The sequence below is a fragment of the Vicugna pacos genome, chromosome 12 (assembly GCF_048564905.1).
Source record: "Vicugna pacos chromosome 12, VicPac4, whole genome shotgun sequence".
Taxonomy (NCBI): Eukaryota; Metazoa; Chordata; class Mammalia; order Artiodactyla; family Camelidae; genus Vicugna; species Vicugna pacos.
Window position 1 is genome coordinate 55,941,029 of NC_132998.1, and position 25,530 is coordinate 55,966,558.

Genomic DNA, 25,530 nt, shown 5'->3' on the forward strand with positions numbered 1-25,530 from the left:
CACAGCAATTCGGACAGGGTTAAACCCCATATTGTGGTCTCTCTCTCATAGAAAAGCTTTGGGGAAAGGAGATTTTTTTTCTAATATCCTCAAAATTCTACCCTTCCCTTAAACTGGAAATACTTACCTGACAATCAGAAACACAAGACAAAGAGAAAAGGAAATACCTGCAAGAGGAAGGGAGCTGCTGAGGGAGATGCTGGCTATAAAGGATGAGAACTTTCCTACAATGCAAAAAGAAGACTGACGGCTGCATCATCTTGTTTTGCTGCTTTCAGGAGATGGCACCAATGTCTAAGTCATTCACCTGCTCTACAGGCAGAAGGGGTGACAGTGGTGTTTTGTCCCTCTACAGGGCGGAACAAAAGCTATTAAGGAGTTAAAGCCTTCAGAGTACGAGAATGAAAATGTCAGAATGACTTTAAGGGCCTTTTAAGCCAGCCCAGTGGAATGGAAGAAAAGTCTGGGCATTAGAGCCAGATGGGTCTTCCTAGCTGTTTGACCTCAGGCAAGTTGGACAGTCTCTTCAGCCTTCACTCTTCTCATCTATAAAACTGGGTGAACAGCATTTGCCCTGCAGAGGGCAAACTGTAAAAAGCAAACTGTCTCAGAATAGGCACTCCATACAGGTTAAATGCTTTTCCTCAAACTTCAGGCCAACCATACATAGAACTAAGAATCTGGCTGGTGGCTGGTACATATAGCTGTATCATAATGCTCCTTCTCTCCTTTCCCTTTCCCTCTAACTTAGCAGAAAGGGCACCAAGTCCAAGTAGGGAAAGTAACTTTCCCAAGGTCATGCTGCTGGATACTGGCAGAATTAGAGCTTAAAAATTCAGCCTCTTCAAGCTCAGTGCATTGCACCCTGCCTCATTAGGAAACTTTCCTTGGGGACAGGGCAAGCTGACTTAACATTACATGGGCTCAGAGAGTCAGCACGAACAACACAAGCTAACAGCAAGGTCAGCGGCTCTCAGTGATTCAGACACCCAGGAGTTAAACACTCTGCCTCGGCGAAGGCTCCGGAGCTGGAGCTGCGGTTGGGCAGACTCCTTCTGGGAGGAGGCCAGAGAGGCACTGAAATCCATTCCTGGGTGTGATTGGTTGGTGCCCGAGGGGGTGGGGAAGAGGGAAAGGGAGAAGAATGTCACCCGATCCCCATGGGTAAACAACAGCAGGAGCATCTGCTCAGGTTTTCAACTAAATCTGTAAAATATTTCTGAACCACCAAACTCAGAAGACTGTAACCTCTGACCTTGATGAACAAGAGAGTTCTTGTTCTTTAGTGACAAGATTCTTAGTGATACAATCTGGACAAATGAATGCGAAACGACAGTTGACTATTTCTCTAGCACATAACTCCTGCTCTCTCAACCCCACCACCATCCCTCCTGCCGGCTTGGGCTTGCCGTTACAGAGAGGAACCCAGCCTGTTCGTTGCTACTCTACCATTTTTCTCAGTCTCCGACAATCACATTCCCTTCTCTGAATTTCTCTCCTTCCTCTTTAAGAGGAGCCTCCTCCTTTGTAGAAGGGATATCTTATTGCAAAGATGCAACCTCTCTGTAATTGTGTTAGCACACATGTGCAGAGCAGAGAGAAGGGAGGGTCTGGGGAGAAAGAAACCCAATACCTTGCCAAATCCATTGGGAAGTCTGCCCAAGTTATTAAGCCAGGCCGGGGCCACTTAACTGAATTGGTCGAGGCAATGCCCTTCAATTCTGGCTGCATTCTTTCTCCCAAGGGAGAATGCAGGAAGGGCTGGCTCCTCAAAATCTTATTATCCCCGACAACTCTTTATTCCTCAGAAGTTTCTCTCTCCCATTTCAAAGACAGACACAATATATTTAAGTTCTGAGCAGAGAGTAAGAGAGGCAGCTCCTCATCCCCAGGACACCACAGGGACTTCACAGGACTGATCCCTGGAGACCGAAAACTGCATTCCCTTTGTTCTTAGGTACGACCACAGCTAAATCCTGAAGTCCCAGTAACTGAAGTGGGGGGTGGGGGTGGGTCACAGAACTAAAGTAAAACTGAAGAGAAGGCCTCCTACTCTGAAGGGCTAAAACAAGAGGACCTTTAAGAAACCAAGTAAGTCCAGGGACCAAGTTAAGCCCACTTCAGTGTGGCCCCGGGAAGCAGGACTAGGCCCACCTGAAACAACCTGGAACTGCCAGGCAGACCCATCTCTCAGGAACCGTGCAGGCCAGGAATGACCTGAAACCACTGTGGATTCAAAGAGCGAAGAGTCCTCAACACCAGGCCAAAGCAAACCAGCTTCAGGAAGTGGCAGAGGCTCCTGAAGTCTCCCCTTTGTTCCTCCTCTATAATCCCAGGGCCAAATCTAATCTAAACTGTGCTACGAATGCCCTTTGCTAACACAGATGTCTCATTTATAAATCCCAGGGAGCCTAAGTGACTCAGCTCTCTTTCACAGGAATGTTCAGTAAACTAACTACTCAAGGAGGTTCTGCATGGTTATTAAAAACACAGGCTTCGGTGTTAAGACAGGCCTCCGCTTAAATACCTGTTCCACCACTTTCTAGCCAGCTCTGTGACCTAGACCTCCCCAAAGCTCAGTTTCTTCATCTGTCTAATATGGCTTCTACCATCTACCTTATGGGGAGAGTTGTTAATAGTAACAAGGAATTGAGGGTGTGTGTACATGGATACACAGCACAGTACTCGATGCACAGCAGCATTCAATAAACAGTAGCTGCCACTATAAATTATTACTGAGGACCACAGAACAACTTCTACAGAGAAATAATGCTGCCACCTGTCAACTGTATTAGCCTTCCCGCACCCTGCCCATCCCATCAGAGGGCGGCGAACAGCATGACAATGCCAAAGACTATTTTCTGACTATCTGCTGAGCACTGTGCCAGGTGACGGTGAAGAGAGTGAAGGACACAAGCTCTCCCTGTAAAGCAGCCGATGTGCTGAGGGAGGACACTACGAAGAGGAAGTGTGAGGAGGAAGGGGAAGCTCTGAGGGGTCTCCGTGGGGAACTTCTGCTCAGCTCTGTGATCCACCCTGAAAGGGCTGCTCCTTAGTCCCAGCAGTGAGGGTTATGCTGAATGGCTCTATTAGGGTCCCAGGGCAGGGGTGCTGGGAAGTGAGGTCCATTCTGAAGCTCCACACCCAGACGGAGATGAGGGGAGAGCAGGGCTATGGACGCAGAAGAGGGGTTTTGGTCTTTTCACGTAATACCAGGCAAAATATGTCCCAAGCATGGAGTTGGCAACCATCAGCAAACATTTTCAGGCAGGTATTCAAGATGACTGCTTCCCAGGTTAGTGCAGCAGGATGTATATTTTTTGGCAAATAGACACAGGGCTTTCAGGAATTACAACCGTGTAATCAAAAAAACACGGACACTCGCTGGAAACCGTGCACTGGGAAGGCCAGGAGGGCCCAGGTTCCTTCAGTCGGTGGAGCCTGAACTTATAAACCAGGGCTCTTGCTCTCTTTCTCTCTTACAAATGTTCACAATCACAATCCCCGTCCATCAAACTCTCACACACACCTTCAAGCCTGCACTGTTGATGGAATGGAGCAGGGCTGGGTCACTCCCTGATCATGTGAGCATCGTCTGTCAGGGACCAGCATTACACGGCGGAAAAGCACTGAATTGAGGGTGAAGGCTCAGGATCACAGACGCAGCTCTGCTTCTAGCAAGAGCTCTAAGAATGTAAGCCTTGGGTAAGTCATCTAACCTCTCTGACACTGACTCAGTTTCCCTTTCTGCAGAACAAGGGCAACGTGATGAAATCCAGCTCTGACATTCAATGATTTGGGACCTGAGGGCCAAGTGGATGGTCCCTACGGTGGGTTCTTGTTTCCATGTTAGGGTAGATGTGCCAGAGAAGAGCCAGAGAATTAAGACAAGTGATTACAATTCATTCTCTAAAGTATCCTGAAAGTTGAGACACAGTGGAAAGCCAGCTACAACTTTTCTGGAATACAAACTGAAAAGTTTTAGAACTTACAGTCCTGGCCCAGACCATTCATTTCATGAAGGTCAGGACTCTCTGTTCCTTGGATAGTAAATCAGGAAAGAAAGCAATGGGCCAACAGTAATATTACCTGGCACCTAGAAGGCTCATCATTTGCTGGCTAAAAGAGCCCTCCAGACACTATGCTGAGAAGCATACAGGGAGCCTCAGGTTAAGCATTCATTCCAAATATATGGGAATGACAGTTGCTATTTCTGGCCAATGGACTGGGACCTGAAAGATGGGTGTAATCTCCACCGAACAAATCATATGGTCAGAAATAATCTTGCAACTGCCAGCACTCAACAAACTGGCAGCTCTTTAGAGACGAGTCTCTGGGGACCCAGAGCTGCAGTAACCAAGGGAAATGTATCCAGATTAGATCAGCAAAGGCCTCTCTGCTTCCACAAGAGGTATTGTAGGGGCAATGACACCGGCCAACACACCAGATTTACACAATGAGCTCCCTGAATGCTGCACGTGCTCAGGTCAGAAGAGCTGCTGCTGTGCTACGAACAGCACATGAAGCAGCAGGTGCCAAGTGTCCTATTTACCAATTCACAGTATTGTATGGTTCCAACCATTTTAAATTAGAAAGAAGAATTCTTAGTTGCCCCATTTCCTTTACCTTTCTCTTTCTAACATAAAAACATAAATGAGATGAGGTGTGTCCATACAATGGAATATTACTTAGCAACAAAAAAGAATGAAGTACTGATGCATGCTGGACATGCAAGACGTGGAGGAACCTAGAAAACATTATGCTAAGTAGCTGGAAACAAAGGACCACATATTATATTGAGCCTATTTACATAAAATATCTAGAACAAGAAAATATGTAGAGACAGGAAGGAAACTAGTGGTTGCCTAAAGTTTTGGGGGCATAGGAGACAGAGGAACCAGGAAATGACAACTAAGAGGTACACGGTTTCCTTTTGGAGTGATGATGACTCTGTGAACGTACTAAAAAAATTTAAAAAGCACTTAATTGTATACTTTAAATGAGTGAACTGCAGAGTTTCAAATTATGTCTTAATAAAGCTGTTAAAAAATGCCTCAAAGGAATTACAACCACCTTGAGGAAGGGAAATTTAATGAGGGAGACCTGACTCTCCTGATCATCCCTTGTCTCCAAACGCCTGCCCTCGCTCCTTCCTATCCACAACTCATCTTGCTAGTACCCCCTCTCCCCGCAGGATCTAGAGCAGGCTTACACCCTTCCCAAGATAAGTGGGCTGGATGCAAGCTTTGTTGGATCGGTAAGTCTACTCCTGCTATACTATGACTTTAATGTCCTCCCTTCCAAATTTAGTTTCCCTCTGTCCCCAGAAAGACAGTAAAACCACCCCTAACTCTTAGCGGTAGCTAATGACTTGCCACAGCATGTAAAAGGAATGAAGATAAATGATGCTATACAAGCATAGGTCTGGGAGTTTGAACAGATCTGGGTTCCAATCGAAGCACTTGAACAAGTTACTTGAGGTCTCACTCTCAAGTTTCCACTTCTGTAAAATGGAGAAAACACTACCTAATGCGTCCAATGCATGTAGTTTGTTAAAGAAATTAAATGGGAAAGCCTATGTAAATGATTAATACGATGCCTGGTACACAGCAAGTACTCAATAAATAATAAGCATTATTATAAAAGCATATGCCCATTTTTTCATGCTATCATCCAGCAGATCAGCATCTATGTCAGAGGCAGTAATAAAAGCAGGCCATTGGTACCATCAAATTGTTTATCATTTTTCTGACTATTTGTTCTAAACCTTCTCACTCACAGATCCCTAGTCCATTCCTAATACTTGTGTATTTTTACTTCATTTTTTGTTTTCCTGTTTCTGAGCTCAATTTAACCTCAGGCATTTCAGGCATACTATTGCCTCACCAGTTCCATTTTCCCTCCTCAATCTTAATATGTATTTTTCACCTTAATTACAGTATTTTAAGCCGCTCAGGGTAAATTGTTTACCCAGAGCAGCACAGCAGCTCAGTACCCTACTCCTTCTAAAAGCCTACAACAGAATCAAAACTACATAAGACAGACTTTAGAAAGAATTTTGATGGAATCTTAAAATGGAATACTAGGCAGCCATGAAAATGATACTACAATAATTCTTAATGACATGAAAAAATGTTTACAATAGAGTAGGAAGGAGCTAGAAGCATATTACAAGTCTGTACAATATCAGATTCTCTAAGGAATTTCATAATGTGTATATATGTAAAAACAGCTGCATAGAAACAAGTTTAGAGCAATGAATGATAAAAAGTTAAGATAAATATATTAAGGCAATTTTTATTTTATTCTATTGGCCTGCTATATTTTCTAACTTTTCTTTGATAAACGTACAGTACTTTAAGAAAAATACAGACTTAAAAATATGAATTTAAATAATACAGAGCCTCTAAAACATTTCCTTAGCAGACATTATAGCATGGCTCTGGAGTCAGAAAGACCAGGACTCAAATCCCTTCTCTACCACTATTATATAATTCTGACTAGCAGTCACTGAAACCTTATAGGCTTGCAGTTCTCATCTGGAAAATGAAGATGAAGATCCTAGCAAAGTGCTTGGTGCCTGGTCTTCAGTACGTCTCAGTGTCCTTACTCTTTGGTGTTGGTCCTTAGCTTGAATGTGCATCAGAATCACCTGGAGAGCATGCTGAGCCACATGGCTGGGCCCCAGCCCCAGAGTTTCTGATTTAGGAGGTCTGGAGGGAGAGGGAGAACATGAATTTGTACAAATTCCCAAGTGATGCTGATACTGATGGTCCAGGAACCACACTTTGAGGACCACCGCTATAGGTAATAAGAGCAGTCTTCTTACAATATGCTACACAGATATTAAGTGCTCCAGAACATCTGCTTACTGGATACTGAATCATATAGAAGCCTAATGCTGCACATTCATCCAAAAGCCCAGACTATAACATGGGATCATTCACTCCAAGACAGTGAGGGAACTGAGTTTCTACTAAAGCTGGAAGCAAATAACAATTATTATGACTGCATTTAGAATACCTGACTTCAGCATAGGAGAAAACATTTGAGAATGCAGACACGGATCAACAAAATGCAAGAGGCAGACACGCCATGAATCCACTGCATGCTGCCCTGTGCCTTTCTAGGGAGAAGAGCCATCTACAGTGTGACACAGAGCACTTGCTTTGCTCTGGGTGCCCTCTGTTGACAAAAACTGACATAGCCACTTGCTCCGTTGCTCCCTCCCTTTTCTCCTCCCACCCCAAGCGAGCCAAGAAAAGAGTCCTAGTGTGACTCAGACTTGAGGAACCGTTTCCACTTACGAAATTTTCCTAAGCCCATACATAGTCAGGATAGGCCTTTTCTTTTTCCAGTGTTCGTAGTCCCCTTCTCATTGTATCTGCAGCTTGCCTTCAAACAGGTTAGTGGTTGCAGCATGGCAGAACAAGAGGGAACAGCATTTATCCTAACAGTATGTGCAATTTAAATCACGTTGCTAGAAATGGCTAGCATTAGCAGTGGGAGTAAACTGCTCTTGTAAATAGTTTCCAATACGCTGTGAAACCCTGCTGGTATTTTTGAAAATATACTAGCTGGTGATGTACTTAAGAGTTTCTTTAGGTGAAAATTGTTGAAGAGCACCATTCAGACAACTGAAAATAGAATGAGAGAATTTTAGAGCTGGCAAAGATCTCTAATATTATCATCTCCAACTTCCTCACTTACATGAAACTGAAGGGCCCAAGAAAGTAAATTGACATATATCAAGTCACAAAATAAATGACAAAGCCAAGCTTCCTGACTCCCTGATGACTCATGATCTTTTCACTGTATTAGACAGCCTTTATTTAGAAATCTTATTCATTTAGTCATTACCAAGGCAAGTATAACTATCTCAACCACTTCACAGAGGGTAAAGAAACTAATGAGCACGTAACAATTCCTGAGAGATACGGGAGGAAAACAATCCTGCCTTTTCGTATTGTGAAAAGTAAGCCTTTCCTAATATCAATACTTCTTTAATGGCCATCACTTTAAATTATTCTTCACAGGATCAGAAACTGCACTGATTATCAACAAGCAATGTCTAAAACGGGAGTTGGCAAATCATGGTCCACAGGCCAGATCCAGCCTGTTGTTTATGTACAACCTCTGTATAGTCTACCGTCCATGAGCTAAGATGGCTTCTACACTTTAATGGTTGAGAAAAATCAAGAGCATAACATTTCGTGATACATGAAAATCATACAAATTCAAACTTCAGTGCCCACGATCAAGTTTTACTAGAACACAGCCATGCTCAGTCGTGTCCGCGCTGCTTGCGGCTGCTTAGTGCTGCAGCGGAAGAGCTGAATAGCTGGAATAGAGGCCGTGCGGCCCCAAAAGCCTAGAATACTCACTCTATAATCCTTTACAGAAAATGTTTGCCTGTCTCTGTTCTAAACTATTGATAAAGGTGACATGTGAATCTTCGGTCAAGTACAAAGTACTGGGTTCTAAGTCCCACGGAGGCCCAGCCCCGGCAGTGAGCTCCCCACAGTTCGGCAGCGGTCTCACACAGGGTGAGCGGCCGACCTGCACAGTCTGTCAAGCTGACCTCTCCTCCCGAGAAGCCAACGGCGGCACTGTCTAGGCTCTGGCATGTTTTTTAGTTTATATTTATTGGCAATCCTATAAAAAGCACCCTAGTTTACAAATGAGGAACCCAAACCTAAGAGAGGTTAAATTTCTGACCCAAACTACAATTTGAATCCAGATCTGTCTAGCACCAAAGTTTTCTGACCATTCCCCATGGTTTTCAAACTGTGATCCAGTCAGCAGAGGGGCCTCAAGAGGCAAAGGAAGCCCAGAGGGTGGGGCAACAGGCCTTCCGCGTCTTTTCTACTAGGACCACCCCGCTTACATTTTTATATATTGTGTTCATACAATTTGTTTGAAAAAGAGAATTTTCTGCTAAAAAAACTTAAGTCTGAAGATCAGCGTTCCTCCTCAAAACCAAAGCTAAATTCTGAGTCACTTACTATTACCACCTTTGGCACATCTCTTACAAAACTGGAAATCTTAATTTCCTCATCTGCCAATGGTGGTTAAAACCCTGTCCCCTCTGCATGCAAACCTCACTGGGGTCTTACCAAGAGCAAATGAGAATGGACATGAAATATGCCTAAACTAGAGAGGACTACAGAAATGTAATACAGAATTATCGTCCCCTCAGTAAAGGGAAGGGAAGGGAGCACGCAGAGACATTAACATTTGCCGTGGACCAAAGAAAAATCCAACATGCAAGTAAAATGTAAAAAAAAAAAAAAAAAAAAAATCAACTAAAACTAAATGAGTAAAAGACATGTGCACAGCAAAAATATCATAAACTTTGAAATCTAACACATTTAAAACCCAGCTTCCCTAATTAATAGCTACATAGCATTGGGCAGTGACTTCAATGTTTTTGAGGCTGAGTTTCCTCACCTGCAAACAGGATGAAGTAAAATAATACTTGCTAAATGTTTTATACAGGGCAGCCTGTCAAGTGTTTAAAACACGTTAGCTCTGTTTTCATGGCAAATCCCTCACTTGTTACTAAGAAACTGAGACACACCTGTTAGAATTAACGTACAGGTTCCCTGTAACATAACAAAATAACAGAATTAAGGAGCTAGAAGCATCTTTAGCTTCGATGATTCTATGAGCCACATGACAGCAGAAAGCTTGTGAAAGCATAGGCTGAAGGCACTCTAAAGGAACAATGAAAGATACTAATAACAGGAGATGCACAGGCAGTCCCTGTTGAAATGTTCTAATTCAATAAGGGTGTTTATTGAGTGTTTTAAGAGCCTTCTATGGCTCCATAAAATGACAGATTTACATTTAATATCCACTTGACCAAACCCATTAAACTTGTAAGAGGCACTCTCTTGCTGAAGATCAGATACCTAGCTTCTTAAGTATTAATTTTTCATATTGCTTGGCAAGGTAAAGGCAATAAAATCCAGCATAAAGTCAGAACAAAGTTTTTTTTCCTTGTCCATAGGAAAAAATCCCGACAGATTTGTCTCTCTATTTCAAGAAGGCTGAAGATGAGTTTACTTTTCAATTTACCACTTTACCAAATTCTTACTGGGTACTAACTCTGCACAAAATACTCAAGAATATCAAGAAGCAGGATGGGTCCTTGTTCTCACAGGACTGTATGGGTTATCAAACCTGTTCACCATAACATAAGAAGCAGTGGTAAAAGCACTGTTACAAAATTTAGTGGAAATTAACTAAGAGTCTGCACCCAGATAAGTGCATAAGGCCAGACTTTCTGGAGAAGGTAATGTCTGAAGCAGGACTTAAAGGATGCACTGCATTTAAACAGGGAAAATACCACATTAAAAAACTTAGAATTAAAACCCATATTTGATTTCAAAGCTACATTAACCCACCCCATACTGTGGCTAAAACACAGACTGCCTTACACAATAAAAAAAGGAAAAAGACTAGGGCCAGATCATGGAAGCCTTAAATAACCACTAAAGTGTTTTCAGCAGACAGAAGGTAAACAGAGTACTGAGACTCAGTGAGATCAGAGTTGTGCCTTTGTTTAAACACATGATTATATAGAACTTGCTGAAATTATGTTCTGGTGGCACTAAATTTTCTAACACAAGAACTTAAGTCATCTGTTATGTTACCCTGCCTCTCTAAGTCAATCCTAAATCAGTTCAGGGTAATGGTATACAGATAATGCCACTAAGAAAATAAAAATATTTAATCTATAACTGAAACATATAACTATACTGTCCACCAACTACAAGGCTTTTTTGCTTTATCTTATACTTAACTAGTTGGCTTCATTCTAAATCATTTGCTACGGTTGTCTGTTGAAGAACAGAGCGCTGAGGAAATTTATCGAGCTTCGTAAAAGGAACTCACAAAACGGTAGCTAAGGCTGGTTGTAGGAAGACTGCCTGTTGCTTGGTGGTATGAACCACTACAGCAAGAATATGCTTGCTAACTACTTGGCCACCCTAAACAATTCTATACAGGCAAATTTCCTAATTTTGAAAATTGCTAATAAAGGAAATTCTATTTGTCCTTTTGTAAACAGTCCCAGTGATTAACAATCTTTAGTCATATAATTCTTTTTGATGGCCACATTAAATCTCTTGTTACAATACAAATCAATTTCCTGTATACAAAGTATTAGGTCAATCTACTAGAAAGTCAAGCAGTGAAGTTATGATCCATCCATTAACAAAATACTTAGTAAGCAACTGGGGCAAGAGTGGACTACAAACTGTTCCAGCAGGCTAAAATCATAGCAACTCCAAACTAAGCAAAAAGAGGCAAAGCTGGGGGAAGAAGTCAAACCCTGATGTAAAAGACAGGATATACCAAGAAACCAGGTACAGAAGAGGGATGAGGAGGAAAGACAGCCACACTTCCCATTTTTCTGGCTCAAGTCACTTGTCTATCCACAGATCCACAGTAACCCCATAGATTCAGAGGTGAGAAGTTAACTGATAAAAGCTTTGTTTCCACAATGAAGCATGACACTCTCAAGAACCACAAAATCAAACCCATTACAGCCAAAATAGCCCTTAAAGGAAAAAGAAGAAAGTTGGGCCCAGAGATGAGAGAAGCCTTTCTAGATTACATGGAAAGCTAAAGGTAGAGGTTAGTAAACATCACAACATCAACCAATAAGTCATTCTTGACCTAGGAAATTTTAAAGCATTCAATCCTTAGCAGTAGGCACTATTATCCTCACTTTCACAGATGAGAAAACTGAGCCTTAGAGAAGTTAAATAATTTGCTGACAATCTTCACAATATTTCCCAAACTCCCTTGATCTGAACCTTATGGAAGTGTTCATGTAGATCTGTTAAATGAGTTCAAATGATTAGAAGCAATTAGGAAAGATTTCATAAAGTAGGTTAAGCTGTGACTGGAGATTGTAAAGGATACTTAGGACTCTGCTGGGAAAAGGAGGAACATTTCAAGCAAAAAGGCAGTAGGAAGAAATAAATATCCAAGATAGGTATTTGAAGGACTGTTAGGACACGTAGCAGAAGAAATATGTGGGTAGGGTAACAATGAGCAAGATGGTTTTAGAGAGCCTTGAGTGTCTGGCTCAGTTTGGATCAGATTCTGTTCAAGTCATAAGTCTCAAAAATGACTCCCTCTTTCTATTTATGCTGCCAAGACCCGTAGTGAGTTAGGTAAATAAACTTACACAGATTTCATTTCCTTCACACAACCATATTTTTCTTGGAAAATATGGCAAAGCTATGTTCCTGTGCTAGAAATTTCAAATCTATACATATAATTCATTTCACATGGTGGATAACTAAGAATCAAAAAGAAAATGAGAAAACAGACTTAAATCAGACTGTGAGAACCAATCATTTCCTTATAAAGCTTCCCTAAGGCCTCTTTTCCATAAAATAAATGAGAAAAATGAGTTACTGACCCTATTACATGCCAGGAAATTGGCATATGTTATCTCTAATCCTACAACAACCTTTCAGAGTAGATATTATTACTATTTTATAGAAATTGAGGCTCAGAGAAGGAAAAAACTTGCCCCAAATCATACAGCCTGGAAAGGCAGAGCTTTAAAAACCGAAAGCTGGGATGTGGTTTGTGTATATGTGTGTATCTGACTGTGTGTGTGTGTGGCTACAGAGGAATTTCCATGAAACAGCCTTACAGAGAAGCTACAGTGTCTTAGTTTCAAAAAATAATGAACCTGGCTGATCCCTTACCATATCACACCTCTCAGACATGCAGAAAGCAGCATGATTTCTCTTCACTAGACAAAGGGCTTTCTTGCCCAAACATGCCTACCACTAAGGATCTGGAGAAGGCTGTGTCAGCCAAACACAAAGCCACTATAAACCTGCCAATCTTCCTTGGAGCAATCATCAGGCTTGAAAAGAGATAATCAAATGCCTGTTTTCATAGTCTCTTCATATGATAGTTATGCAGAGTTTATCCAAACTTAGCAAACAAGGATGAAAACACAGTTTTGTTTTCTTTTATTGCGGGAAAGATTGGTCTTGAGAAATCACATAACTGAGGAAAAATATTTACAAACCTTAAACGTGACAAAGAACTTGTACCCATAATATATAAAGAACTCTTACAATTCAGTAAGAGGACAAAGCAAATATTTGTATAGCCAAAACAACCAAAATAAAACCAAATAAAAAATGGGCAAAAGACTTGAACAGACATCTCAGCAAAGAAGACATATGAATAGTTAACAAGCACAAGAAAAGGTATTCCACATTGTTAATCATTGGGGAAATGCAAATTAAAATCACAATGAAATACCAATATATACTCAGTATAATTAAAAAGGTGGATAAAACCAAGCCACTTTGGAAAATAGTCTGGCAGTTTCTTAAAAAGTTAAGTATAAATCTACCATAAAATCCAGCAATTCTACTCTTTGAAATCTACCCAAGACAAATGAAGAAATATGTCCATACAAAGACTTGTATGTGAATGTTTATAACAGCATTACTTGTAATAGCCAAACTGGAAATAATCAAATATCTATCAACTGGTAAATGGATTAACAAAATGTGATACATCCACACAATAGAATACTATTCAACAATAAAAAGTAAAGGTATGGTGATTCATACCACAATATGGATGAATCTCAAAAACATTATGATAAATGAAAGAAGTCATACACAAAATACTACACACATACTATATGATTCCATTCATATGAAATGTCCAGAAAAGACAATTTTATAGAGTCAGAAAGCAGATCAGCAGTTGTCTAGAGCTGGGGTGGGAGTGACGACTGACTGTAATAGAATTCAAGAGGATTTAGGGGGATGATGAAAATGTTCTAAAACTAGACTGTGGTAATGGTGACACAACTCAATAAATTTAATAAAATTATTGAATAGTACACTTATGCTGAGTGAATTTTATGGTATTGATATTATATCTCAATAGTACTTTTTAAAAAGTACTTACTGAATATATATGTATAATATAATGTATAATATATATATTTAATGACTCCAGGGGAAACAAAAAAGTATATAAGAACAGGAACGTAATCATATTTTATGGTTCAGCTATACTCAGTCATAACAATGTATATATTATATTAACATAAATCAATAATAAAAAACACTAATTTAACCAGAAAAAGGCTTTATTAGAAGAAACTGTTCATAAAATTAATATCTCGTATGACTGAAACATTATGCTGTACACCAGAAACTGACACAACACCGTAAACTGACTATACTTCAATTAAAAAGAATGCAGAAAAGTTAGAAAAAAAATTGTTAACTTCTCATTTCCAACAGTAGGAAGCCAAAGGATAAAGTCTAATATTGATAAATCAAGAAATATCAGAATAAGCATGTTACTTAGGTGCATGGCAGTAAGCAGCAAAAGAAAGAACGTTGTCTTTCCTAGAAGGAAAAAGCTTACGAACTATCTGCAGAATGGAATAGTCTAAAATGCAGTAGTAAGTCTGAAGCTGATTCATAGTTTGAGAAAAGTGCTATGAGAAGCCTAGATGCTGCAACCTTTACCAGACCTTCATCCACTAGAGGGTGTAAGGCAACACCACAGAAGGACCCAAACCACCAATGGGTGACCTGGTGTCAGATATTAAAGAGAAGCAACCATCTGAATAAATCTTGCATGAAGGCTGAAAGTGGGGTTCTAGATAACTTAGTAGGAAGAAGAAAGCAATTGCATACTTTTTGTAATTTAAAAGTAAAGCATAAGTATTTTCAGTTGAAAAAGGGCCAGTAAAAAAATTATCAGTTTTGAGAAATAAAGAGATATGAAACATTTTATTTCTGAACGTGTCATTTTAATCCAGTCTCCAACAGGCAGAGGGCGGTGGGATAAAATTTCTCATTAAGTACCAGCTGGAACTGACGTTAAACACAGCAAATGATAAGGTTGCTGCCTAGACAGTTTTAAGGTTGCACTTTTTTTTTTCTGGCCCTCTGAAAATGCATTCTTTACAGCAGCCACAATGTTGTTTTAAAAAATGTAAAACGGATCATGTCACTTCCCTGCTTAAAACCTTTAAAAGCTTCACATTAAACTGGGGATTGCTTTCATTTATTCACTCAACAAATACTTATTGATCTCCTACATGTCAGGCTTTGCTCTAAGCAAAGTCACAGCTTGCACTGAACTTTTATTTTAGTGGGAGAGACAGACATTAAAGTACACACACTAGATAATTTCATATAATAATTGGAGATTAGATGATAAGACTGAATGGTCAGGTTGTGTATCTGCACAACTTTAGATTGGTGTGGTCAGGGAAGGCTTCTTTGAGGAGCAAACTTTGTCCCTGTGAGCTGAATGAGAAAGTGACGATCTGGGTCAAGAGCACTGCAGATTTGAAGGTGGACAAGACAGTGATTCCACAGGCGTGAAGCTAAGATCAAGCTTGATGAGCTCAAAAATGGAAAAAGATGCCCAACGAGACTGAAGCTAATGGTAAGACAAGGGTAGGAGATGGAATTTCAGAGGTAGGCAGTAGGCTCATGTAAAAATACTCCTATATCCATACAATGGGACATTATTCCACCAAACAAAGAAATACTGACACATGCTCCAACATGGATGAAACTTGACAACATTATGCCAGTCAGCACTGTGGACTATGATTATGATGCCATCATGTCTTTGCCACCAACCAAATGAGTATGACAGAAAATGCATTTGCTAATGTCCACAGCTCCCAATCAAAGTAATTAAAAGCCCTGAAAGTTCTTTGCAAAAGAAAAGGACAAAAAGAAAGTCCATTCCAGGGATTAAAAAAAAGATAACTGGTTAGAAAAAGAGACATTTTTTAAATTCTCAGGAAGGAAAAAAAAAGAAACTTTTATGGAAAAAAAATCTCTTAGGTCATTTAAAATCTATCCTCTAAATTAAAAGTAAGGCTGCAACTCCAAATTTAAATCTCTAATTGTCTATGTCACATCTGTCAACTTAAACATCTCCTCTGATTCTCCCATTTTATGGGAATCACTTGAACATGTCCATATAATAGCTTTTCAACAGAATTTTAGAAAATTTAAGGAAAAAACTTTTTAAGGACCCACTGACTAGCATTTAAAAAATCAGAGTCTGACACCATGACATTAATTTTTTCTTTATTTTAAAAATACAAAATTGTAATAGGAAAGCTTATTCCACTTCTCATGGGCATGTTCTTCTCGACACTCCCAGGAAAGCAGTGCTCTCTAATTTAACAGCTAAAAAAATGAATATATGTATATTCATGTATGACTGAAGCAATGTGCTGTACACCAGAAATTGACATAACATTGTAAACTGATTATACTTTAATAAAAAAAAAATAAATAAATAGCAAAAAATAATCATAATCATAATTATAGTTCACAGTTCACCAAAAAAATGAGTTGTGGACTATAAGCTACTTTAACAAACAAAATAGGAAGAAAACTTGATAGAAGTAGTTATTTAAGGGACCTCCAAGTCATATAAGACTTTACGTGCTGTTACATTCTCCAAAGATTCCATAATATCTTATTTTGCCACACTAGGAAGAGAACATCCCCATTCAAAGAGGAGAGAACACTGACAGATGAACACTAAAGGGAAATACAAGACATGGAGGCTGAAAATCCAGGCTTCAAGTCTAGTGCTGCTACTAATTATATGACAATGGGCAATTCATTTAAAAAATTTCTGCTTTGGTTTTCTTATCTACAAAATAGGGATAATAAAGACTGACCTTCCTAGCAGAGCTACTGTGAAGATCAAAACTGAATATACATGGAGACACACACTGTAAACTACAAAATTCTTCACAAACATTCGTTTTTATAATTTACAAATATTCCCAGTTTCCTAGCTGACTCTACATCTGAACCCAACCAAGAGTCTGTGCTCTCATCTCAAATGTGAATGGCAATGCTTCATTCCCACAGGTCAAGTGTTAGGCAAGGTACTGTGCCATAATCCCAAACTTGATCACACCAGTTAAGGGGACATTCATACTTCTTTAATCATAGCTAGGATGACCATACAACCCATTTCATCAAGGTTTGCCTAAGACTGTGTCAACATTAGCATCCCTTTTCACTCTCAAAAGTACCCCAACTTGAATGATATACTATGTAGTCACCCCAATTATAGCAGACATAAAGTTGTGGCACCAAGAGGTGATATACAAGGGCTCCCACTGTACTTTCCAGGAGCCCCCTGAAAGCCATCCCAAATAAACAAACAATATTAGCAAAAACAGTTTGCTATGCAGAACTAAAGCCCCTTCTAATCAGATTGCTCCTCCCAAGTCCCTCCTGAATAAAACCTCCAGAGCTAATGCCCACAAATATTCTCTCATTTAGAAAATATTACAAGCCCACAACAGATTCCAGCCTTAATCAACACTTGGGAACTCTATCACAGGCATGTGCACATGCACATAAACCACAAAGAAACGGTCAGCTAAGAATCTAAACCACTGCACTATATCATGGACCTAAAATCTTGCATGGCTTTGATAAAACATTCAGCCTTTCTGAGCTGGTTCTCACTTGTTAATCTGGAACAATGTTCGTCTCCCCCATTTCCACACAGAGTCCACGTTAGCACGCACAGTGAAGTGCCTGGAGTGCTTTATAAAAGCAACGGATTACCATCTCATAAAGCCTGTTAACTAATTGGGAGAGGAGGCTGAGGTGACCTTGCATAAAAAAGCAAAACCTCTACTAGGTGGCAGGTGGTTTTTTTCCCCTCCTTTCCTTCACAGGTTTTTAATTCAAATGTGTTGCCCAGGGGCATATAGAACAAGATGACAAAGGTCACCATAACAGTGAAGTGCTGGTCCACTCAGTGCTAAGGAACTTAATTGTCGTAATTCTTAAGCAGGGGTCATGGACTCCCAGATCTATAGTTGAGCTTCAGCACGTCTACAAAGTCCCCAAATGATAAATAAATAGAGTGAGCAGGCATTGCTGCACACCACATTGTTCCTTGGTGACTGAGGAATCCCCAGTACAGAGGAAAGGGCTCTCAACAAATAGAGGACAAATTTCAGTGCTTATTCAGCTACTAACTTGTACTGTTACCTTGGATAAGTCACTTTCATCTCTGTGGCCAGGCTTCCTTACCTTACCAAAGGAAATACTTGCCTTATCCACTTCAAAATGTGGTGGTGATGAAATGAGAAAATACTGATGAAAGTATTCTGGAACAGTCAAAAGATTGTCATTTTTATCCTTTTTAAAATCACCATTAGATGCTGATAAAAATCCTGTCTGGGGATGGTTCCTATCTACTTAGAAAGGAACAGCAAATGAATAAGAAAAGCAAATATTCATGCAATTAAAATTCACCTTCACCCCACTTTCCAGTTCTTGTATTTGCTGAGCCAAACCTCTCTGGGGAGATGTAAAGATTACAAGTTCAGTTCCTGCCCAGCTCGAGCTGCTCAGTGACCAGTGTTTCACACTGATAAATGCCTCCCAAATCTCAGAGCACAAAGTTAGAGTTCACAAGGTTAGCCGCATTAATTAGCGGTACTCATTTGGATTCCGCCTTCATTAAATATAACAAGCAGCTATTCAATATTTGCCTATTTGCACTACTAAGGTCTCTAATTCAAAGATCCAGACAGAAAAACAAAATAAAGCCCAAGAAAATAAACTAAAATAAACCTGTCACCATCAGAATGTGCCTCAAAGTAAATTAGCAGCTTTAAAACATGGCAAAAGGGTCTGCCCAGGCCTACAGCAGAGATAGGATGAGTAATAAATGTGCAGGCTACAGAAATGGGTCCCTGCTGCAAAAGGAAGGGGGGAAAAAAGTAGTTTCAAGTTTTAACAAATTCCCCTTAATTCCTTTTTCTTAGTTCCTTATTGAGCTGTAATCCCCACAGGAAGAACACAGCATTATATACTACCCTTTCAGATTCTTTCAAACTTAGTCTGTTCCCACACTTAACTTCAATTACTTCCACCTTCCTATATTTAAAGTAAGCCTATATCCAAAATAAGCAACAGTTTATAAATAAATATTTTCATTAGTATACAAAACTAGATTAAGAGACTGACCGTGATCTCTTATGTTTTAAGGATTCTAGGAGAAGAGTACAGGATGAAACAGAAAATGTCACTCACTCCTTTTAAAGCAGCCCATAGGATTGTAGTTCTTGATCTTGGCTGCACAACAAAATCACCTGTAGGAATTTCCAAATATTTGAATGGCTAAGCCCAATCTTAGACTCACTCAGTCAGAACCTTTGGGGGCCAGAACTCCAGGCAATAGTATTTTTTCTGATATATGCTAGGATACAGAACTACTACCAAAGGGCATAATTTTACAGCTTACAGAAGTTCTAGGGAAGATCCAAACCAGAAGGAAAAAAAAGAAAGACCCTCTATATTCTCTTTAGGTTTGGGGTAAATGACCATATCTTTCACCAAAATTTCACAGGGACAATCTTCAATTCTAACAGTAACGATCCCACTGGGGGATGAACACAGAGATGAACAACACTTTCTCTTCGCCTTTTTCTCCATATCATACCTGGGAACAGTCTGATGCCAACCCAGCACCAAAAGTGCAAGAATTGAGCAAATATTCTCAAATCTGGAAGGTCTCCAAATAGGTGACTATTGATTATGAGGCCATCCTAGTTTTTAAAGTCAGCTTCAGGGGTTTTAATGAGATTTAATTAAGTTCTGGAAAGAGGAATGATGTCAACCCTTTGGTTTAGCATTCTGATGACATATATCCCTTGGACAAGCCTAATAATGGTGGCTTTTTGGGGACAACCCTATAAGGAATGATGGATAGGCATTCAAAGATACAAATGATGGATAGAAATTCAAACATATTTCTAGGAGCTACTCTTAAATCTCCTGAAGAAGTCAATATCCCCAAACAGCAAGGGGTTAAATTTCAGAGGCTAGATGTTTTAAGCCACACCATTTCTCTGAGGCAGCCTTACCTGTTCTTCTACCCTAACTCTGCATCAGCCTCACCTGCTGCAATTTTCAAATAGCAAAAGGATAGGGAAGGCATTCTATACACTCACCTAAACCATACTGAGGATGCTGCAGCAGGAAACAGTTTTGCTCTAATTCAATATAGGGCCTGGGCTTTTTCCAGCCAGCCTCCGTATCAAACAAAGAAAGGCTGCAGAAACTTCCCTCTCTCCAGAAAGCCTTCTCTGATTAAAACCATAAGGCTGAATCCTCCCAGGGAGAAGAATGGAATTTTCTTGTTGTAGGTTATTGGAAGGACTCATAAAAAAAAAAAAAATTCTGTGCAGGCAGGGGCTACGTGGCAGGGAATAAAGAGACAAAACCAGCATTGAGAACTGTGAGACACCAAGAAAACCAGGTTAAAAAAATTATCATATAGCCTGGAGAAGAAAAAACAAAAGCAATTATCACTGTCCTTGAGTGGCTTTCCCCTATAATGTCCACAAGTTCAACAACATACATACATGTGTACAAACACACACAGACACACACTATCTGAGTTATAAACAGCTTATACCAACCTGGCTGTCCCGTGCTGGGAATCCATGATAACCTGGGGTCAGAGGCTCGTTCTAAGAGAAAGAAAAGAAAAGAAAACCATAAGACAAAAGAAAATGTTAATAATCCTCAAAATTATCCAAGTTGATAAAATATAAATTCCTGCTCCAGTTCCTAAGGTACTCCATTGCTCTGCTCCACTCTAGCTATATGCATCTTTCAGCTTAGCATCTACAATGGCAAAAAACAAAACCAAACAAAACCCAGTATTTGCTCAGGAATACTATGTTCCTCCTTGTACATCCACATCTGTTTCCTTCTCAGTGTATCTCAAACAGGGAGCAACTGGGATTTAGGGCAGATCAATTCCTAACTTCACACTGTGGGACTCTAGGATCTCCGGCCCCTAACCTCTCATAAAAGCCAGTGGCCCTCTTGAACACTAGGACAACCACAAACTTTCACACATTCCAAAAATCCCTACTGAGAATTGTCTCTTGACCTGGAAAAGTTTTAGCACCTCCCCTCTACCAAGCTGCTTTCCTTCAGTTCTTTTAAGCCTAGATGACAGTCTACCTCTGCACAAGACTTCCTCTACAATCCTTTATCATCCAGTGGCCTCAAGTGACTCCTAATACGCATATGTGTTAAAATTTACTAGGTTATTTGTGCAACTTACTTTTTCATATTATTTATAACTTAATAAATCTTATTTTTGTAAAGGTGCATCATACTGAATGCTTCATCTTCACATTAACCATTAAATCAGATCCTTGAGGGCAAGAATGACAGGTAATAAAAGCTACGCAAACCCTAATTTAGTATAAGGTTATACAATATGAGCACTCATTAATGGCTTACCTGACTCATTTAATCATTCAGTCAACATATACTGAATACCTAATATTTTCAAAGTCCTGTTTTGATGACTGACAGAGTAAGAAAGATGAACAAAACAAAGCCCTTGCCTTCAAGGGAACTTTTACGTGGGAGGAGATACATGTGCACACAAAGATGTAAATGAGAATATTGCGCTTTTGTAATTTCTTTCAAGGTGCTCAACACAGCTATCTGAAAGATATTCATCCTCTTCTTCCAACCACATGCACTTCTATTTTCATACTAGCCGAATAATAGGATAAGAAGAATTTTCATTGGTAGGACTTTTACACATGACAAGAGAGTAAACTTTCCACCTAATAGTACATCTGCTTTGATTATCTCTGTATCTTTGATAACCAAAAGTCCACATTCTGTTCAACAGCATGAAAGCCAGGAGTCAAACTAAGCCCCCTGCAGAGACTCCACGTCTTTCTCATCGTGGTTTCCCAACAGTCTAGCACAGTGTCTAACACATGGTGGACACCCAAAAGAATGTGTGAGTAAATAAATGAAGTTCAATAACCAGAAATTATTAGGCATTCCATTGCTGATTCAATCTTAGACAGCCCAAGTTCTCCTCTTCTACTCCTAAGACTCTATTTTGGACACTGATAAATTACGTTTCCCAAAAGAGAGCACACCAAAGATAACTGCCTTTAAATATTATATGTGCCAAAATGATCATGAGAAAGAGGAACAAAGCTGAAGGACTCACACTACAAAGCTACAATAATCAAGACAGTGTAATACTGCATAAGAACAGACATACAGACCAATGAAGTACAACTGAGAGCCCAGAAATAAACCCTGACAGTTATGATCAACTGATTTTTGAAAAGGATGCCAGGAAAAATCAATGGAAGAAAGAATAATCGTTTCAGTAAAAGGTGCTGGGACAATTGGCTATCCCATTCAACAGAATGAAGCTGGAACTCTATATCACACCATATATAAAATTAACTCAAAATAGATCATAAACCTAAAATCGTAAAATGCTCAGAAGAAAACACAAGAGTACATTTTCATGACCTTCAGCTAGGCAATAGTTTCTTCAATATGACTACAAAAACACAAGCGACAAAGGAAAAACAGATAAATAAGACTTCATCAAAATTTAAAACTTTTGTGCTTCACAGGACACTATAAATTTTGAGGATCTAATATAGAGCATAGTGATTATAGTTAATAACACTGTATTATATACTTGAAAGTTGCTTAGAGTAGATCGTAAATGTTTCACCACAAAAAATAAATGGTAATTATGTGACATGATGCAGGTGTTAGTTAAAGCTATAGTGGTAATCACTTTGCAATATGTTAAGTGTATCAAATCAACAAGTTGTACACCTTAAAATTACACAATGTTATATGCCAATTATGTCTCAAAAAAGCTAGGAGGATAAAAGACACCATTAAATGAGAAGACAACCTACAAAATGAGAGAAAATATTTGCAAATTCTATGTCTGATAAGGGACTTGTATTCAGAATATAAAACAACTCTTGAAAAGACAACCCAAATTTTCAAATGGGCAAACGATTTGAACAGAAAGTTCCCCAAAGAAGGTACACAAATGGCCATTAAGCACATGAAAAGATACACAACATGACTGGTTATTAGGGAAATGCAAATCAAAACCACAATGAGATACCACTTCATACTCACTAGGATGGTTATAATCAAAAAAATCAGACAATAACAAGTATTAATAAGGATGTGGAGAAACTGGAATCCCAAACACTGCTCTTGGAAACATAAAGTGGTACAGACACTTTGAAAACAGTTTGGAAATCCTCCTCAAAATGTTAAAACAAAACAAAACAAAACAAAAAAAAGTTACCATATGACCCAACAATTCTACACTAGGTATAACCAAGAAAACTGAAAACATACATCCACATAAAACCTTGTACAAGAATGTTTATAGCAGAATTTTTTCATAACAGCCAAGAAGTAGAAATAATCCAAATGCCCATCAATTGATGAATGGATAAACATGGTATGGTATATCCATAACTGAATATTATTTGATAATAAAAAGGTATAAAGTACTGATACAACATGGATGAATTTTTAAAATATCATGCTAAGTGAAGAAAATGAGAGACAAAAGGGCACAAATTATACGATTCCATTTATATGAAATATTCAGAATGGGCAAATCCATAGAGAAAGAAAGTAGATTAGTAGTTTCAGGGACTAAAAGGAATGACTAGTGGGTACTGGGTTTTATTTTTGGTAATAGAAATGATCTGGAAGTAGATAGTGATGATGGATGCACAACTCTATGATTTTGCTTAAGACCATAAAACACTAAAAACCACTAAAGATATTTTAAAAGGGTGAGATTTACAGTCTGTGGTTTATACGTCAATAAACATGTTATTTAGAAATAATAATTATAGGTAATCAACATTACCTATGGTTATTTTCACACTAATTTTTACAGGAGAGACATATGCAGCTTAGACCATAACAAAAAGAACAGGGCTCCTTCTGAAATTCTCAGGTGTCTTGTTTGCTCTAGAGTCTATAAATCTGCTTCAACACCATTCCCTACAGATTTTAAGAATAATGATGACAAAGATGATAACCATTATATACTGAGCCACCAATCAGGTATACTTCCAGGATGGAAGGGAGGAGAAAGACAAAGTGATAAAGAGAAGGAGATAATAGAGCATAGATAATATGTGGGAAAGTCAAAACTTTCAACCCAGGTCTACAGGACTCTAAAGCCCCTGTTCTTCCCATTTTATCAAATTCTCTTCTCTAACAACCATCCCATATTATTCCTTTACAGTAGTTATTTCAAGATTGTCTGAGAAAGGAATTACAGGATTAAGAAAGTAATCAAAAACACCCAAAAGCATAATTAACAAAGATTCATCACTCCCAGAGACTATCCCAAGAATAAACTATAACTGAGTTCAGCAATGCAGAGAACTTCTTATAAGGAGAAAAAAAAAGAGATCACCTTCCTACAAGCCACTATTTCAAACAACTTGAAGAGCAAAGACAGAGGGAATAGGCTGCACAGAGATATGCCAGAGGAAAGGCATTCACCTCTCCGTCTGCCTTAGCAGACCAGGACCCTCTTCTTCCCCGTCTCTCACAGGAGGCGATCTGGAACCCTCCAGCCCTCAGAAATGGCCTCCACTCGGAAAGTGCCCTATACTTCATGACAAAGGCTTGCTTTCCTCGTTCGTTCTACCACCTATACATACCTGTCCCTTCAAAATGCACTAACATCGTATGTTTTTGAATTTTATGGAAATGGATCCTATTGCACAGCAATTTCCTTTTCCTCTCAATACTAGATTTATCTCCACTTATGCATATCACTGTATTTCACTAATTTTGACTACTGCTTAACATTTTATCTTAGAAATATGTCACAACTTATTTGTCTTGTTTTCCTGTTAATAGACATTTAAATTGTTTCCAGTTATGCTTTTAGTTGGCACTCACAAACCATGATGCCTGTGAACATTCTTTTAGGTTTGAGGTATCACTTTTCACTCATGAAACTGGCGAACATGAAAATGGAAATATCACAAATTGACAAGAAGAAGAGTAAATACGTATCTTCACATCTAAGAGTAGGAATATGTAAGTATATTAGGACCACTCTTTTGGAAAGCAACTTGACAATACTTATTAAAATATAAAATACACATAGTTTCTTATAATTTCATATCTCTGATCTGTTTATCTAGAGAATCATCTAAACTTGTGCTCAAAGAAGCATGTGCAAAGATTTCTAATGCAGTCATGCTAGCAACAGTGAAAAACTACAATTTTAGTCTCCATTAATAATAGGGAAATAGTGTTATTAACGATTCCATTATTTCAACATCCTCTGTGCACATTTTTTCAAAGGCAAAATCTCTATGAACTATCTCAAGTCCTTTTAAGTGACAGTGAAACGGTCAGTGTGCTATTCCTTTAAATCGCAATACAAAAAGAGGTATCTCTACTTGCATATTTAAAAAGTGAACAAATGCATAGAGAAGACCGAGAAGAATACACAACAAGCTTCTAACAGTGGTTACCTCTAGGGAGAATAAAATTTGTGGAAGGTTGAGAGGCCATGCTTTATGTGAACTGTTTGAATTTTATAAAATGTAAAATTCATGTATTACTTGGAATATTA

At 39.0% G+C, this 25,530-nt stretch overlaps 1 protein-coding gene across 7 annotated transcripts in view; it reads right to left on the reverse strand.

Moving 5' to 3' along the window:
- RBFOX2 (RNA binding fox-1 homolog 2) overlaps window positions 1–25,530 on the reverse strand; it is a 239,608-nt gene that overhangs the window by 146,338 nt on the left and 67,740 nt on the right. For all 7 annotated transcript variants that reach the window (XM_072973436.1, XM_072973435.1, XM_072973437.1 and 4 more), the window contains exon 2: window positions 20,516–20,566. In XM_072973436.1, coding sequence (XP_072829537.1) covers window positions 20,516–20,566 — 51 coding nt within the window. The remainder of the gene's footprint in view (window positions 1–20,515; window positions 20,567–25,530) is intronic.